The sequence below is a fragment of the Hylobates moloch genome, unplaced genomic scaffold, assembly GCF_009828535.3.
Source record: "Hylobates moloch isolate HMO894 unplaced genomic scaffold, HMol_V3 SCAFFOLD_24, whole genome shotgun sequence".
In the NCBI taxonomy this organism is placed as follows: domain Eukaryota; kingdom Metazoa; phylum Chordata; class Mammalia; order Primates; family Hylobatidae; genus Hylobates; species Hylobates moloch.
The window spans coordinates 17488956-17505499 of NW_026652299.1; the positions used below are offsets into that span (position 1 = coordinate 17488956).

At 42.3% G+C, this 16544-nt stretch overlaps 1 protein-coding gene across 8 annotated transcripts in view; it reads right to left on the reverse strand.

Moving 5' to 3' along the window:
- Positions 1-16544, reverse strand: part of MGAT5 (alpha-1,6-mannosylglycoprotein 6-beta-N-acetylglucosaminyltransferase) — a 329280-nt gene that overhangs the window by 170962 nt on the left and 141774 nt on the right. For all 8 annotated transcript variants that reach the window (XM_058434333.1, XM_058434331.1, XM_032145644.2 and 5 more), the window contains one exon: positions 14166-14330. In XM_058434333.1, coding sequence (XP_058290316.1) covers positions 14166-14330 — 165 coding nt within the window. The remainder of the gene's footprint in view (positions 1-14165; positions 14331-16544) is intronic.

Below are 16544 nucleotides of genomic sequence, written 5' to 3' on the forward strand. Positions count from 1 at the left end.
AAGTATTTTAAAGTTATTATTTGTGTCTGGGACACAGCGATCTCTCAATAAACCGTGGCTTTGGTTTTTTGCTCTATTTTATGAACACTTTACAAATCTAATACGTTTAGCACACAGGGTTGCATGCAGACTATGTACTGCATTCCAGAGAGCACCATTCATTTAGGCCAGGGGTTGGCAAACTTTTTCTGTAAAAAGCCAGATAGTAAATATTTTCAATTTTGTGGGCCTTATGGTCTCCTTTACAACTACTAAATTCTGCAGCTGCAGCATGAAAGCAGCCACAGACAGTAACAAATGGGCAAGGTTGTGTTCTAATAAAACTTTATTTATAAATTTAGGTAGTGGACTAGATTTGGCCCATGGGCCACCAGTTTGTTGTTGACCCCTGACACAGGCTATGTAAATGTGGCCCACTAAAGTTCAACAGTATGGCAGCTAAAAGTTCCAGCACTAGAATTGTTGAGATAAATCTGTAGAACCATCCACCAAGGATTTTGGAAAGTTGCAATCTCCCATTTGGGGGAAATGTTACAACATCTAAATCTTTTCCACTTACAAAAGCTCATGAATCTCTGGATCTGAAAGAGGAAACAAAGATAAGGTGATTTGCTGAAGGTCTCAGCATCAATTCTGTCAGCAGTGGGCTTAATCCCAGCCTCCTGAGCCCTGACCCTACATTTCTTCACTAGGGCTCACAGTCTCTAGCCTGGAATTTCTCAATCTGTGGCCAGTTTACACTCTCAACTCTAATTGCTAGCCAGTCACAAATTTCTCAGAGAGCCTAGTACAGCGATGTATCCTTGCATCACAGAAAGAAAACCCAGTGGCCAGGGGAAGCTGTATCATTCTCCTGTTAAGAACAGGACCCGGCTTAGGTCAAAGCCTCATAAATAACCATGAAGACCAATGACAACTTTATGGTGGGATTCTGAAGCCTCAAAGCCACACACTCACATTCTCCAAACTGAGAACAGTTTCTGTAAAAAAAAAAGATACTACAGTCCTCAACAATGGCTTTAAATGTGAATAGAGACAAGCACCTACAGACAAGAAGTTGAACCCTATATAAACTGTGCACCCACTTCATGACTGAAACTCCAAACCCTACCTAAAATGTGTGATCCTTCTGTTAAATCTTGATTTTATTTAGCTCCTTCCTTGATGAATGACTAGAACCTGCTCCCCATTTGGTGCCTCTAACGTAATTTTCGAGGCTCCTTAGTTTTGGTTAAAAACTTATGGAACAAAGGCACATACAGACCCTCTTAAAACTATTCGCCAAAACCACATTTTGTTAATTGTAGCAACAGCCAATATTTACTGAGCACTTACCATGTGCCAACCCTCCCTCCAGACACTTTCTCATGTGGCCCCAGGAGCTAGTTTCTGCTGTATAGATGAGAGAACTGAGACTTAACCTCTCTAAATGACTTCACCACAGTTGCACCACTGTGGAACTCAGACTTGAACCCCAGCCGCCTGGGTCTGTACTGCACACACAGGTCTCATCACATGCTGAACCAATGCGTTAACACATCCAGACCTTTCTGTGGTTCCAACACTGCTCTCTCAAAAGTCTAGTTTGAGCCTAGCAGAAACATAAATGACAGATGATACAGTAAAGTGTCTTTTTTTTTTTGGTTTTGGTTTTAATAGGCCACCTTCTGTATTAGAATTAAAAGGGCCCAACAGTGGTTCTTAAACACACCCAGGAAGAATTCGCCCTGGGCTGTTGTAAAGACTGATCCTTCTGGCAGCTAGCTGGAGAGCCCCAGGCCTCCCTCACTCAATAATATGGGTCTCTGCTCAATCTCTCTTCTTCAGAGAGACTTTCTTGACAAGCCCCAAACCTGAAACAGCACCCACTTCCTTTGCTAATTTCTTACCCTACTTTGCTGTTCCTCAAACATTTTTCACCAGATGTATTTATGTATTTGTTTGCTACCTGCCTTCACTGTTGGAATGTAGTCTCCAGAAAGAAGAGACTTGGTTTTGCTCATCACTATCTCCAGTGCCTAGACAGTGCCTGGCACAGAAGAGGCACTTGCCGTATCTGTTAGTAAAGAAACAAATCAATCTCTGGGTGGTAGAATAACAGCTGCTTTGTATTTTCATCTTTTTGCTTAGCTGTAATTTCCAGATTTTCAGCAGAGCATCCCTTCTTGTACTATAGAAGCACTGTTTTTTAAGCCTTTCCTTTCAAAAACACAGCACTATTATTCAGTTATACACATCAACTCAAAGGTAGAGATGATGGCTGTACAGTCACTGGTAGCCTGCGGGCATGAAAACCCATGCTAAATTAATCCCCAGGTGCCTGGTTTGACAGCTCTGTACACCCAAGCCCGGCATGGCACACACTCCTGGCCAACTCAGGAGCTTTCCTGGCCAACTCAGTTGCTAATAATGGCCTTCTGCGCTTGGGGAGCAACTATCCTCCCCATGTGGCATAGCCACAGGATAAAAGCCACCTTCTTAATCCTCATTGCATTCCTGGGCAGTACAGGGAAGGCAGTTTATCTTCATCACCATGTCATTCCTGTCTGACAGAGGCCAGAAGCGAAAGGAGAAAACCTGAACACACAACCATCTCCAGGAGACACCCATCTGCCTCCCCAGAGTTAGGATTCTGTGAACCACTGATGAGAAATGACTGGCACTTCTGCCAAGAGGTTCACTGTGTTTCAACCTCAGATACCATCAGATACAGCTTCTACTAATCTTCTCTTTGCCTCAACCCAACTGCATCCTGAAATAAAGTCTTAAATATTTACTTTGTTCTTCTCCAAATCTTGCTATAACTTGTACTGTTCACATTAACCACACTTAATGAGAGCAATTATCGAGAAGGTTCTATTAACATAGAGTTTAGACAGGTTAATGACTGTCTTTCCTTGAGAGCTGAGCACTCCTGCACAGGAGTTCCCCTCCCTATTTTGGAGTGGGAAAGTACAGTAAAGGGTCAGGCAGTTTCTGGATCTGCTTAAGTTTGCTGTGACAAGTACCACAGGAGCCATACAACTTCTGCCTTGTGACAGGAGAAAATTCCTTCTGTGCCAGTTCCTGTGCAACATTGCTATCCCTATCCTGAGATGGCTATAGCATCTGAAGGTCATTTCTAAGGCCAAAAGGTCATGCAAAGCCAATAGGTTCTCTTGGACTAGGGTGAAAACAGCTACAAGTTGAGGGTCAAAAAAGATATGAGCACAGTCAATATTCTCAGTCATTCTCCTCCAGTAGATGGTGAACTCAACATTCCCAAAAGGAGCCCTAGTTCCCTACCCAGCTGCATTTCCGCTGCCTGACACAGACCTGGCATCATGCTGTCAGCGTAGGTTGGATAAAAAGATACATCAGTGTTTGCCACGTTATATTTGTGACCACTGCTTTGTAACAGGGTATTAATCACAGAGGGCAAGGTCAGTAGGTAGGTCACAGGGAGATGTTGGACCAGGATTTCAATATGCATCATCTCATTGCATCCCCACCATGAGGACAGTCTTGGTGTCACTACCACCATTGCACAGAGCATGAATCGGAGGCTCAGCAATGGTAAGCATAATAAAATGCTAACAGCAAGTATGCAAGTGGACCCAGAGTTCTGCTCAAAAATGTCTGATGCCAAAGACCAGGTCCAGGCTGTGACTGCCAAGTAGCTTCTGGACAGCCCTTTCACAAAGTCTGGTTTTCTGTATAAAATGCAACTTTGGGAATGGGTAGTTTACATGCCCATCAAGCACTGACCATCAGCTACATGCCTGGCCCAGGAGTGAAAACCTGAGTTGGCCACTTAAGAAGCACATGAACCAATAGCCAAAACTTACTGAGCTCTTATTTTGTGCCCAGCACCTTGAGTGTGTTCCATGTGTTAACTCATACTCCTAGCAACAATACCATGGCACAGGTTCTTATCCTCATTTTATCAATGAGGAAACTGACTGGGTTTATCCAGGGTCCCATAATCCTATGGCTGCTGTTTAATCAAGTCCCTCACTGGGGGAAAACATTAGCACAAGTCCTTCACTGGGTGTCCACTTTTCCCTGGTTCAAGAGCCCATCTCTAGGTGCATCAAGATAAAGTTTCCACAGTAAACGTTGACCAGAAAACCTCTCCAACATGAAACTTCAAGACAGCTTAAAACCAGCTAAGTGTGCAGCTGTCCAATGTCTGACAATGCAAATCAAAATGCAGTTTATAATGCTCCGTCAATCCCAGACATGTCGCCCTCGGCTGGCTCTGTCCACGCCATGGGCCCTCTGCTTGACATAAGCGGATTTGGGGTTCGTGATCCCACACGTGAGACTTGCTGAATGTTCAAGGGTAAAAGAAGGACAGAAAAAGGAGGCTGTGAGATGAAGATTATTTCTGCTTTTCTGAACTGTAGGGCAGTTCAGTCACATCCCTAATTGAATCCCTCTGTCATTTCTAAACCCAAAGAATTTCAAACCATCTTCACCCCGCATTGCTTTCTCTCCTTTTTCTGGGATGTAAGTGAGAAGGGAAAAACAAAAACTAGCAACTGATTTTTATTTAGGCTGCCTAATTTTAGAAGCTGTGGATATGCAAAGCCAAAAGCACAGCCTAAAGGAAAATCTCTCAAAACCCCAGAAATCTTCAAACCTGCAAAACCTTTTCAAAAACATGGAGTCAGATACCTCTCTTTCATGTCTCACCAAATCAGCTTTATTCCAAGTATTTTTTTAAATTTTAAAATCTCAGGCTCTACAGTGAGTTTGTTGAAATACTTGTCAGTGAAAACAGGTAAAGGATGAAACAGCACAGACAAGGACTATCTGAGGAAGCATATGCTATGCTGTAGCTGTGGAATGTCTATTGAATCAATACCATATGTAAGCTGATATCACAACTGTATACACATACCTCATTAAGCCAAATTAAGCAAGTGGGATCTGTCGCCTTCTGATTAAAACAAACAAGTCTGATTTCAGTGTGTCCTATCACCAATACAAAGAACAAAGCTGAGCAGAGGCACTTTCAAGGTCCCCAGGACAGCCCTGCAGTGTATGTTACTGAGTTCCCCCATCAAGTGGCTGGGGAGGAACATTATTTCCGACAGGGATATATATAGTCTCACTTTTCGAAATGAAACAAGCCATGTATTCCTTGAAGGGTCAGTAATTAGTCCAACAGAATTAGAAATTCTGGGTCCCTGTTTCTTTTCTGCAAGAACTATTCATTCAAAGCAACCTCTCAGGTAGTGGAGGTGGCCTGAATTTTTTTAATCATACTTACATGTTTATAATTAGCCAACAAGAAACACAAAATAAATTCTTATTATGGAATCTCAGTTGCCAAAAGTGAAGCGAAACAAAGGCTTTTCCGGTCTTAACAATTTAACAGTAAACTTTCCAGGTGCTTCTGGGAATTCCAAAAGGATTCAGGGACCTGTCAAAGCATACAAGTGGCAGAAATGATGATCTGGAAGTGAAAGCATGGCCATCAGTGTCATGGCAAAGGTTCTAGGACACAGTGGCTGACCAGCAGGAGTGTGCTCAAGAGAGGGAGGAGTGTACCCAGCTGGACATTTATTGATAAAACCTGTGATTTGCCAGACTCCAAGCTCAGCACTGAACTGAAAAGAAAAATATAAGATCCCACCCATGCCTTTAAGGAGCTTACAGACTGGCTGTGAAGACAAGCAAAGAGTGGAAAAGTCCAAGGACACACATGGTAGGAACACAAGGCAAGGACACCACAAACCTCTGGGGTGTGAGGAGCATCAAGCAAGTCTTAGGGAGACAGAGCTTCAGATGAGACTTGAAAAAGGCAGTAAAGAAGAGTCAGCCAGAACAACAGAAGCATGCCAGGCTGTGGACAAAAACATGTTAAGTGTGTAAGAGCATGAACAAACTGCAGGCAGGGGTTTGGGCTCGTTCCAAGTAGGGCCGAGGCGCATTCGGCCACAGTAGTGCTTAAAATGGAGGCAGAAAGTTAGCAGTCCTGAGGCTTTCCCTCCAAACACTCAAGGAGAGAAAAGCTTGAGTCAGGTTTAGGATAGCTCCAGAAAGCCAAACCATGACATGACCAGGGTCTCTAGTAGCCATATGCATTTTATCTGCTCGTCTGGAATCTCTTCAGGGACCCTCTCCTAGACCATGAATTCCCAGGGGTGACCCATGTGACCCAGGCCTAGCCAATCAGGATGGAACATGATACTGGTCACTCTGACTGGATCATGAATAGGCATAGAGGCCAAGCCAAGCCAATCATAACCCTGCTCTAGAGAGTTGCCAAAACTTCCTGGAAAGCAGCACAGCCGTCTGGGACTGAAAACTAAAACCTAGAGCCTCCTTGGGACCATCCATCTCTGCCCCGACCATGCAAAGATGGTCTAAGAATGAAAGCAAAAGACAGAACATATTAACACAGCCTTGAAGGACAGCGTCACTTCTGAACTGTATTTTCTTCTTAATGATAAAAGCAAAACCCTCTTGACGACACAAAGTGAAAACTATATCAACAATGAGAAGAATTTCTGGTAAACATACCAAAAGAATGGCTTCTGACAGCATCCAATACCTGAGGACAGAGCTGAGGTTCCTGAAGACAGTTCCCATGTCTGAATCTCTCAACAGCATCCTACAAACTTTCAAATGACATGAGCCCCGAGTTCCCTTTTAGTTTAAGTTAATATAAGCTAGGTGGTTGGCCTCTTGCAACCAAGAGATTATTGACAAAACATGAATCTCGTGATGAGCTAAATATTGATAACAGAGGCACAAAAAGATCAATTTGGGAAACTTCAAATTTAAAATGTTCCAGTGAAAAACTATAAACAAAATTATTTTCTAATCTATAAAGCACTATACAAATATTAATTTCACTACTAGTGGTGATATCCAAATAAGTAGTCACTACAGTGTTCCATTTTTATGTCAATATTCCAAATATGTAACTTTTAAACTGTAATTAACGAATGCTCATACAGTACCGACTTTATGCTAGGCATGTTTCTAAGTACGTTATTGGTCTCACCTAATCCTCCTGACATGGTTTGGCTCTGTGTCCCTACCCAAATCTCATCTCAAATTTTAATCCCATGCCAGGGGAGGGAGCTGGTGGGAGGTGAATGGATTATGGGGGCAGTTTCCCTTATGCCGTTCTCATGGTAGTGAGTTCTCGGGAAAGCAGATGATTTTGAAGTGTGGCACTTACTTGCTCTCTCGCTCACTCTCTCCTGTCGCCATGTGAGACGTGCCTTCCTTCCCCTTCCACTATGATTCAAGTTTCCCGATGCCTGCCCAGCCATGTGGAACTCTGAGTCAGTTAAACCTCCTTTCTTTATAAATTACCCAGTCTCGGGTAGTATCTTTGTAGCACTGTAAAAATGGACTAATATCCCTCCTAACAGTACCGTGAAATGGGCACTACTATTATTTCTCGCATTTTACAAATGGGGAAACTCAGCCAGAGGAAGGTTAAGAAACTTACCCAAAGACACACTGCGATGAAGTGGTGTCGCCAGTATTTGAACCAAGCCAGTCTGGTTCCACAGATGCTGCCTTTCATTGCCCCTCATCCCCTCAACACTAGCACCAAAGTTTCAACTGCTTTTAAACCGATATTCTGAAACAAATGGCTTGCGGCTACAGTCCTCGTGGAACCTTGTCTCTCTGCTGGGTTGTTTCCTCAATAATGAGTCACCCAGTTATCCTTCAAGCTACACCCTTGGAAATAATTACGACAGCTTCTCCCTTGCCCTTTCCCACGGTCTGTCCGTGTCCCCATCACACCAGCTTCACCCTAACATGGGTCTCAAATTCTCCTTCTCCCTGGGCCATAGGAACATCTCTAATCCAGGGCATTCTCCTCCTAACTAAAGATTAACTGCAGTCTCTCTTACCCCTTCATATGCATCTCACTCCACATGGCCAGTAATTATTCTCTGGAAATACAGACCTCACACCTATTCATCCTCCTACTTTAAACCTCTCATCAACTGCCACCGCCCAGGGAACAAAATAGAAACTCCTTCATTTAACATTGAAAATGCTTCACAAATCCCAATTAACTCTCTAGTCTCATTTTCCTCAATATTGCTCCAAGTATGCTGTGAAGGGTATTTTCTGATGTAAAGTAGATCTTTGGGGACCTGTCTTATTTTCTTTAACTTATTTAATTTACTCTCTCATATCTTGATAATTATATACTTTGCTTAAAATAACAAAGAATTTCTTCTAAAACATTCTGCAATTTAAACCCATTCTCTAAGACTACTTTCTACCATTGTTATCCAGAATTAGTGGTCCTTTCATGAGAAGAAATAATTACCTTCTATAGAAGCAGAAGTAAAATGCACATTGCCAAAAGCACACTGTGGGCCAGGAAAGGAGTTCCTTAAGGTCAGGATCCTAAAATAGTCTTCTGGGAGTTTCTAAAATCTCTTTCCTTGGAGGCCTCCAAGAACAGTGGCAAAGCTAAACGAGGTGGAGGTTAGGGGGTGGCAGGGGTGGGGGGGCTTGTGAACAGCCTTGCTAGGAAAAGGGAAAGGAACTTTAGGTCTCAGCTGGCCTATCGGGAAACTTTAGCGTCTCACACATCTTTCTGCACTAACCATAGGTGAAAATATCTGCTGGCACCAGATTCCAACAGTATCTCACAGATCAGAATTTCACAAACCTGCCACAATTGACATTTGGGGCTGGATACTTCTATTGTAGGCAGTGTCTTATATATTGTAGGATGCTTTTTGCAGCATCTCTGGTCTTCATCTATCAGAAGTAAATAGGCCGGTCACGGTGGCTTATGCTTGTAATCCCAGCACTTTGGGAGGCTGAGGTAGGAGGATCGTTTGAGCCTAGGAGCCCAACCAGCCTGGGCAACATAGCAAGACCAATACCAAGTCCTACTTCCAGGCAAATCACCTGGGCAACATAGCAAGACCAATACCAAGTCCTAGTTCCAGGCAAATCACCACAAATGTAAATGGAAAAAAGAATTAGCCGGGCATGATGGCACATTGCCTGTAGTCCCAGCTACTCAGAAGGCTGAGGCAGCAGGGGGTGGGGACGTGGAAGGTCGAGGCTGCAGAGAGCTGTGATCGTGCCACTGCATTCTGGCCTGAGCAACAAAGTGAGACTGTCTCAAAAAAAAAAAAAAGGAAATAGTACCTCTTCATTTGTGACAACCAAAATGTCTCCTGACATTGCCATGTGTCCCCTGGGGGCAAAATCACCCACAGCTGTTAATCACTGCTATAAATACACTTCCTCAAAGATCACCATCACTTCTGAACTATGTTTTTCTTCTTCTAAATAAAAATCAAAATATCCTTGACCACACAAAGTAAAAACCATACCAACGAAGACAAGCATTTTTCTGTAAAGATACCAAAAGAACAGCTTCTGACAAGGGTCCACATATTTATTGTTAACATTGCAAGTAACAAAACAGAAAGTGACAGGTAGACAGACAGAACATATTTGCTTCTTGCTCAACTTAATAGGAAGGCACCTGCAATCTCATCTCTCTTCCATCTCTCAGTAGCATCTGGGATCTCACTGACATGCCAATATCTGACCCTGGGAAAGTCATCTGCTGAGCCACTGCCCAGGGGTGGAGCTGGGACACTTAAGATGCTCCTTCAACACAAACTGATAACACGGGTACACATACAAGGAAAGAGCACAGGTGCAACTAAATTTCAAGGTCCATTAGCAGCACAAAAGGGGGGAAATTGCACTTCCAAATGCAAGCCCTGGAACTCAGCAGGGACATTTTTCATTTTCAACTTTCCAATGGTAAGAAGAATAATAATGGTTGCTGTTTTTAAGAATACATTGCACTTCAACCCCAAATACTGGAAAGTGTTGCATATCGCTCCCCACTTTGGAAAAAATGCAGGGTTGCTGGAAGTTCAATTTGGATTAAATACCAGGAAACAGTTGCTTGAGTTATACCTGTACCTTTGATTTTGTGATTCTGCTTCCCAAGCGACCTTGCAATTGTTAAGTCATCACAACACTAAGTGGATGCTATCATTATGGTTTTGGCTTTTAAGGAACAATCAACACTGGCCAGTTAATCAGCTGACGTTGAATGACAACTCGTTATTGAGAGTATAAATAAATGTGTACACATGCACATACATACACTACCCCGTAGAAAGCTGCACAATGTTCTTGTCCTCTAAAGTATTACAATCTAGGATTGTAACTATCACATCCTATGAAGCCTCCATATCCCATAACCAACGATGGGAAGTTCAGTCCTGACCAACAAAAAAGGCAGTCCCACTTCTTAGGTGGTATCTGCTAAGGTCTGAGAACTAGGGAAATGCAATACCAAGTCCTACTTCCAGGCAAATCACCACAAATGTAAATGGAGAAGAAGAACTATAAGAAGAAACTCCTCCGGGTGGTGAAACTAAATGCTGTTCCCTCCAACAGAAACCACTCCATGTGAGCAATATTTATTGAATTATCTTCAACAGGTAAGGCTACAATCAAGACACTATGGGCAGAACAAAGATGTATCAGACACTCAGTCCTTAGAAGGCAAGCATTTTCATTATCAGATATGTATACTTTTTACCTTTTCCCCATTTCAGGTACATGACAAAGAACCATAGATCCAATCCTATTCACTCTACTTCCTCATTTAAGATCACAAAACCAGAGAAAGACAGAATGGGTCTTTCTAAAATTCAAAGCATCATTCTAAAAGGAGAGAATTTTGACGAAGGCCTTTCAAGCCCTTTCAGAAAGTGAATATGGAGAAATTAATTTACTGTGTGATTGGTGGAAGGGTGGGGATTTTAAAAATCTGCTTTTTCATTCCTTTGAGTCCCCTTTCTCTTCAACAAGACAAACAGAGCTCAAAAATCCGGTTCAATCTGATTTCTTGATTTTAATAAAGTTCATTTCCACCTTAATTTCCCTAGGGGCAAATTTACTTTCACATTAAAAACCCCTCAGTGATAAATTTGTGAAGATAAGCCATACTGGATAAAAGCTACGCAGAACACAGCTAGAGAGAGAAAATAAGGACACACACACACACACACACACACACACACACACACACACACACAGCTATCCCTCTAAAGAAAATAAATTTAGGGAATCCTTTTTCAATTGCTATGGTACCCAATTTAGAGACAGTTTATAGCCAACCAGAAGATATATCAGCAAGCAATAAGACACAACAATAAGCAATCAGAAACATCAGTGAGCAATAAGACACCAGAGTCAGCAGTAAAGACACACCAGGGAGAACATTTCTGAGCAATTACCACATGTCTCCATTCAGGAAGGGAGAGAGAAAAACTTTACTTGGCAAGGATTGGAATCCCATAAAACTGAACTCTCACAGCTCAGGAGCCATTCCTGGGCTGACAGAAGGGTCTGAAGACACCAGCATGGTTGTGGATCAGAGAGAGGGCAGAAAAGCAAGGAAGGGCTGCTCATAAATGAGAACTGTTCACTTAAGTCCTTGTCCTTTTTTCTGGTACTCTGTAGAAATAGCAAATTGTTTTTTAAAAATATGTAGTTGACTGACAGGATATAAAGGACCCCCCACCTTCTGGGGGAAATGAAGAAGGCTGTCCAGCGTATCTATATCCACTCTGGCCAAGACAGTGTCTATCAAAGGGATGCCTCTGCATGCATGCATGCGCACGTGCGTGCACATGCACACACACACACACACACACACACACACATACACACACATACACGGACCAGCTTTTACAAACATTAGCCTGAGAGCAGACACTGAGACAGAGAAATCCTTCATGAGACGGATGATTAAATCTAGGAAACTGGCAAGCTCTCTCCTAGGTAAGAAAATGGTAGCATCTTTTTACAGACACATGCCTTTATGATAATTTACAAATGGAAGGAGAGATGGAGTTAACACTCAGAATCTCTTCTCTACATAGCATTAGCAGATCTTAAGCTGAGCTCAGGGGACTCCAGTACCAACAGTTACCAACTCCCAAGTACTTAAACTCAACAAAACCCGTGAAAACACTTCTCAGAGATGCTAAGAAGATTGAGTAAAATCATGTACATTGGAGGGTCAGGCAGAGGAACTTGTATTTACTGGACAGCTACTAAATGTTAGTTTCGTCTCCTTCCCTGCCTCCCAATTTTTTTCTGAGTCACCCCTACTTTACACAGCAACCATGGTTTGTGTCATTTTATACATGTGTATTCTTTTCCTAATTAGCCAGTAAAAATCATGATGGTATGGAATGTGTCCCACACATACCTGAGAGATGCAAAGACATGCAAATGAGGTTAATCATTAAATGTGTAACTCTAAATTTGCTCCCATTTCCCAAAAAGGAAAGAAAAAAAAAAAAACCACAACACTCTGGTTCTTTAAATATTATTAAAAACATAGCACCAGTGGCACATTTAAAGGAGTCCCGCTCAGAGCCATTGGCTTAGAGAACACGATACTTGTTAAGCGGTAAACTAGCTCAATACATACGGCTGGTATATTTCCATACTTCGTTTGAAAGTAGTCACCAAGTCCTTCCCATTTCCTTCTTGGAGGTGTACCCAAGACCCTGTGCTCTGTGGCTTAAAGCCCACGTAGCAAAGTCCTTGTGAGCCTTGCAACAAACAGGACAGCCAGAGGCAGCAAGATCCCACACTGGGGGAAAGAATGCAGCAGATGTGTTTACAGGGGCCCACAAGCCACAGGACTTCAGAGGCAGTGGGGAACAGCAAAGTTAAAGGCAGAACACTCCATTCCACCTCGAGAAATATGACACAGAACAGTGATGAAACCAGATAGGCCTTTCCAGTAGCATTTTCTACTGGGTACAGGGGTGGCAAGTGGAGACTGAAGAGGCATGGTTCCAGTTATTAAAAAGCAGCTAAACACAGTGGGAGGTTCTCTTGTCTAATTACAGAAGCTGTTGGAAACTGCAAGAAGACAGGATTTATGGCCTAGATGACACTGCCTCTGTGTTGTAATTAAAAGTTATTTTTAATACCTTTGTTTGGTTGAATACTTTGAATTATTAGAAATATATTTTGCAATTTAAAATTTGCTAAAGGGCAAAGAACATTAAAAAAGGTAATAACCAGCTTGCATAATGTAAAACAATTAAATGTTCTGACACTGGGAGGTGGGAAAGGAAAAGAATCTCTCCCACTTACTGTGTGAATTTTTACAAGCAAAAGGGAAAGAAAAATAAATAAGCTTAAAAGTATATGAAACAAGATTTTTTTAAAGCAGGAACTGATGTCAAAAGTAACCTAGTTACTTACTTTATCTATTAACCAGAGTTTGGCTACCACCCACCAAAAGTATAGACAGCTTGTTCACAACCATTCACCCAAAGCACTGAATCCTAATCCTCAGGCTCTTCACTTTGTTCTGGGTCCCCAGAAAATCGTGGTCACCCTAACAGGAGCAGTCCTGGCTCAAGCACAAAGACCCAGAGCAGTGTGACCTCAGAGCAGTGTGATGACCTCAGAGCAGTGTGATGGTGGGGGAGTTGCAGGGGTGGGGGGGGGTTCTAATGTGAGCTGTAGGCAACAACATGCTGTGTATAATCTGGGTATTGTTTTTAGTCAATTTTCCTTGTCTCATCCAATATTCCAGTTTCCAGAAGGAGCCAAACAAAATGCCTCCCAGTGGGAACCGCATGGTGGTGTACATGAGTGGCTAGAGAATCTGCCTAGCATTAGGCAGGGGTTATCTCCTAAAAGCCATTTCCAGAATTTCTATTTCTCCATATATACATAGGAGGCATTTTCTGCAGTGGTGGCTCTTTTTTAACAATAGGGAGGAGAGAACCTATTATACGTAGCAGACTTTCAAAATTGTCTGATGGGAGTACAGAAGAGGAAGGAACTCTAAAAGGCATGAGCTTCTCAAATAACCTCTATATTTCATTTACTCTGTGCTATGAATCTTCTCTTTACAAGTGAATTCCAGGAGCTCATTAAGAGCAAATGTGTCACAGAAACCACCAAATACTATGCATCATAAAACTATAAAAAGCATTTTAACATCTGCTACTAAAAAATAAATTTAGACTTATCTTTACAATGGCCATGACAAGTTTATAGAATTTATATTATGCAGGTCCTAGTAAGAACCACTGCTCTCCTTTACTCTCTTCTTGGTCCAAAGCAGGGTGTGACTCCGTAACAGAGCAGACAATTGCTATTTTTACCTGCCACATTAATTTTCTCAAGTGCAACCAAGCTGGGAACAGCTGTGGTGGAGTTGGTTGAGTTTGTTCCGGTGCCATTGACAACAAGATTGTCCACCTTCGACTCCAACTTGCCAATGCGCTGCAAAATGTTATCTAATAACACAGCAAGGGTTTTCTTCAGATCTGTAAAAGAAAGTGCAGACAATTTTAAAATTCTATGGCCTCTACATACCTGTCTGGCTTGCTCTCTCTTTATCATGGAGAACAAAACTTCTCATATGTTTCTGAAGTGATACAAAAGATCTGTCAAATCACATCTGAAAGATGACAAGGGCCATCTTCAACTGGCCCAGATCCTACTAAATACATCAGTCTGTCACGGAATGTAAGTCTGGCAATAAGTGACATGGTATAACTATTTCCAGCTACTTGGTCAACAGGGAGAACTCCTTGTTATTTAGCATCCTGCTATAGCACTATACTGAATTCCTCCTCCTTACAGCACCACAGTTTCTCACACAAAGCATGACACCCCAAGGGTGCAGCAAGATCCCCAAGTAGCCTCTGGATCAAGTTCGTTATTTTTCGTGTTGCATACTCTAGCATGTCCTAGTTTTTTTTAAAAGTGCTTAATTCTGTTAGTTATATATACTAACACTTCATAAAAGCTACAGCTCCAGATTTTCAGGTCTGCTAGGTAACCCAGAGTTGACTATAATCAGATTTAGGAAATATTTAAAACAAAGATTAGTCTCATTCATTTGCTCACAAATATTTATTAAGCTACTACTATGTGCCAAATATTATTCTGGATGCTGGGGATATACTCTCATGGTTCTTACATTTAAGAGTTGGTTCCCTTTCTCACACATCTGACTACACGTTAAAGAGTACTGCACTTCCCTCTGGAAAAATTACAGGAACTCCTGCTTCACCCCATGGATGCATTTACTATTTGTAGACAAAATATTCAAAGAAAAAAAAAAAGATAAGCTTAGACTCTCTCTTCTAAAAATTCATAATCACAGAGAAAGATATACTGACTTGTATGTGTCAGAAAACCAGATGGGTGACTGCATAACCATCCACAGAAATAGAATCCAGACCCATTTCTGAATTGGGAGTGGGCCAGGGGAAAAGTGCACAGTGTGGGTAGCAGGACTGAGAAAAGCCCTGAGTTAAGACAAACGGGAAGTTGCCACCTTCCATTCTCCTAAAAACAGAGCAAACTTGTCCCTGAGCAGATGCGGTAATCTGGCCATGAAATAAACACACATGGTCACATAAACAGCACAGATCACAGCCAGTGAACCTCAACAAAGGTGCACCTGCCTGTCCCATTATGCCCCGTGAACCAGAAGCAGATGTTGATGCTGTGCTTCTTGTACAGCTGCAGAATCTTGAGCCAAATAAACCTCTTTTCTTTATAAATTACCCAGGCTCAGGTATTTTTTATAGCAATGCAAAATGGACAACTGTTTTATCTTCACATCCTCCCCATGAGGTAAATGTGACTCCATTTTACAGATAAGAAAACTGAGGTTCACAGATATTAAATAATGAGCTGATAAAATGAGGGCTTGCTTCAGGACTGCTTAATTCCCTGACATCTCAATGGGACCAATCAGAAGTCAAGAACCTGGGTAGAAAAAAGAGACCAAGGGTGAAGTTCAGAGCCTTTCATCCATAACACAGTGGTTAAGGGCCTGACTTTGGAGCCAGAGTTCCTAGGTTTGAGTCCTACCTCTGGCATTCCTGTTTCCTTATCTGTAAAGGAGGGACATGAACAACACTTCAGCTTTGAGGCTGTCAAGGAGTTAATGAGTTAATATTTATAAAGTGTTTTGAATACTGGCTGGCACATAATAAGCACTGCATAACTGCCTGTTAAATATATAAGTAAAATAAAACCTTTCACTGGAAAATGTTCTCATCCTTCCCAAAGAACTCTCTCCTCAGGTGATGCAAAGCTTTACTGCTTTATCCAAGGGGTCATGAGAGCACTCTCCTCTGCGGTCTGCAGTCCCACGGTCAGCATGACTCAGTCTGTCACAGGCACATCATTAGTTGGCACAGACAGCGGGAGTCGGTCACCTGTTCTGTCACTAAGTCTAATGCGTCAACTGGCTCTCCTGAGTTCTGAAGAGTGCCAGAGGCCAGCCACACAGAAGGGGGCAGTCATGCCAGCGAGAAGTGGCAATGTTCAGTATAAAGAAATACTCCTCAGATATAAAAGATCAATCTCCCTCATTTCAGCCTCTTTGCCTAGAGCCTGTGTCATCAGCCAGCTAGAATCCGAATACAATCTAGAATAGCATTTAACTATCACCGGTAATTGTAGCTGGTCAAGCACAGAAGCCCTGGCCCTCTAGTGTGACATAACTCAGGATTTCTCAA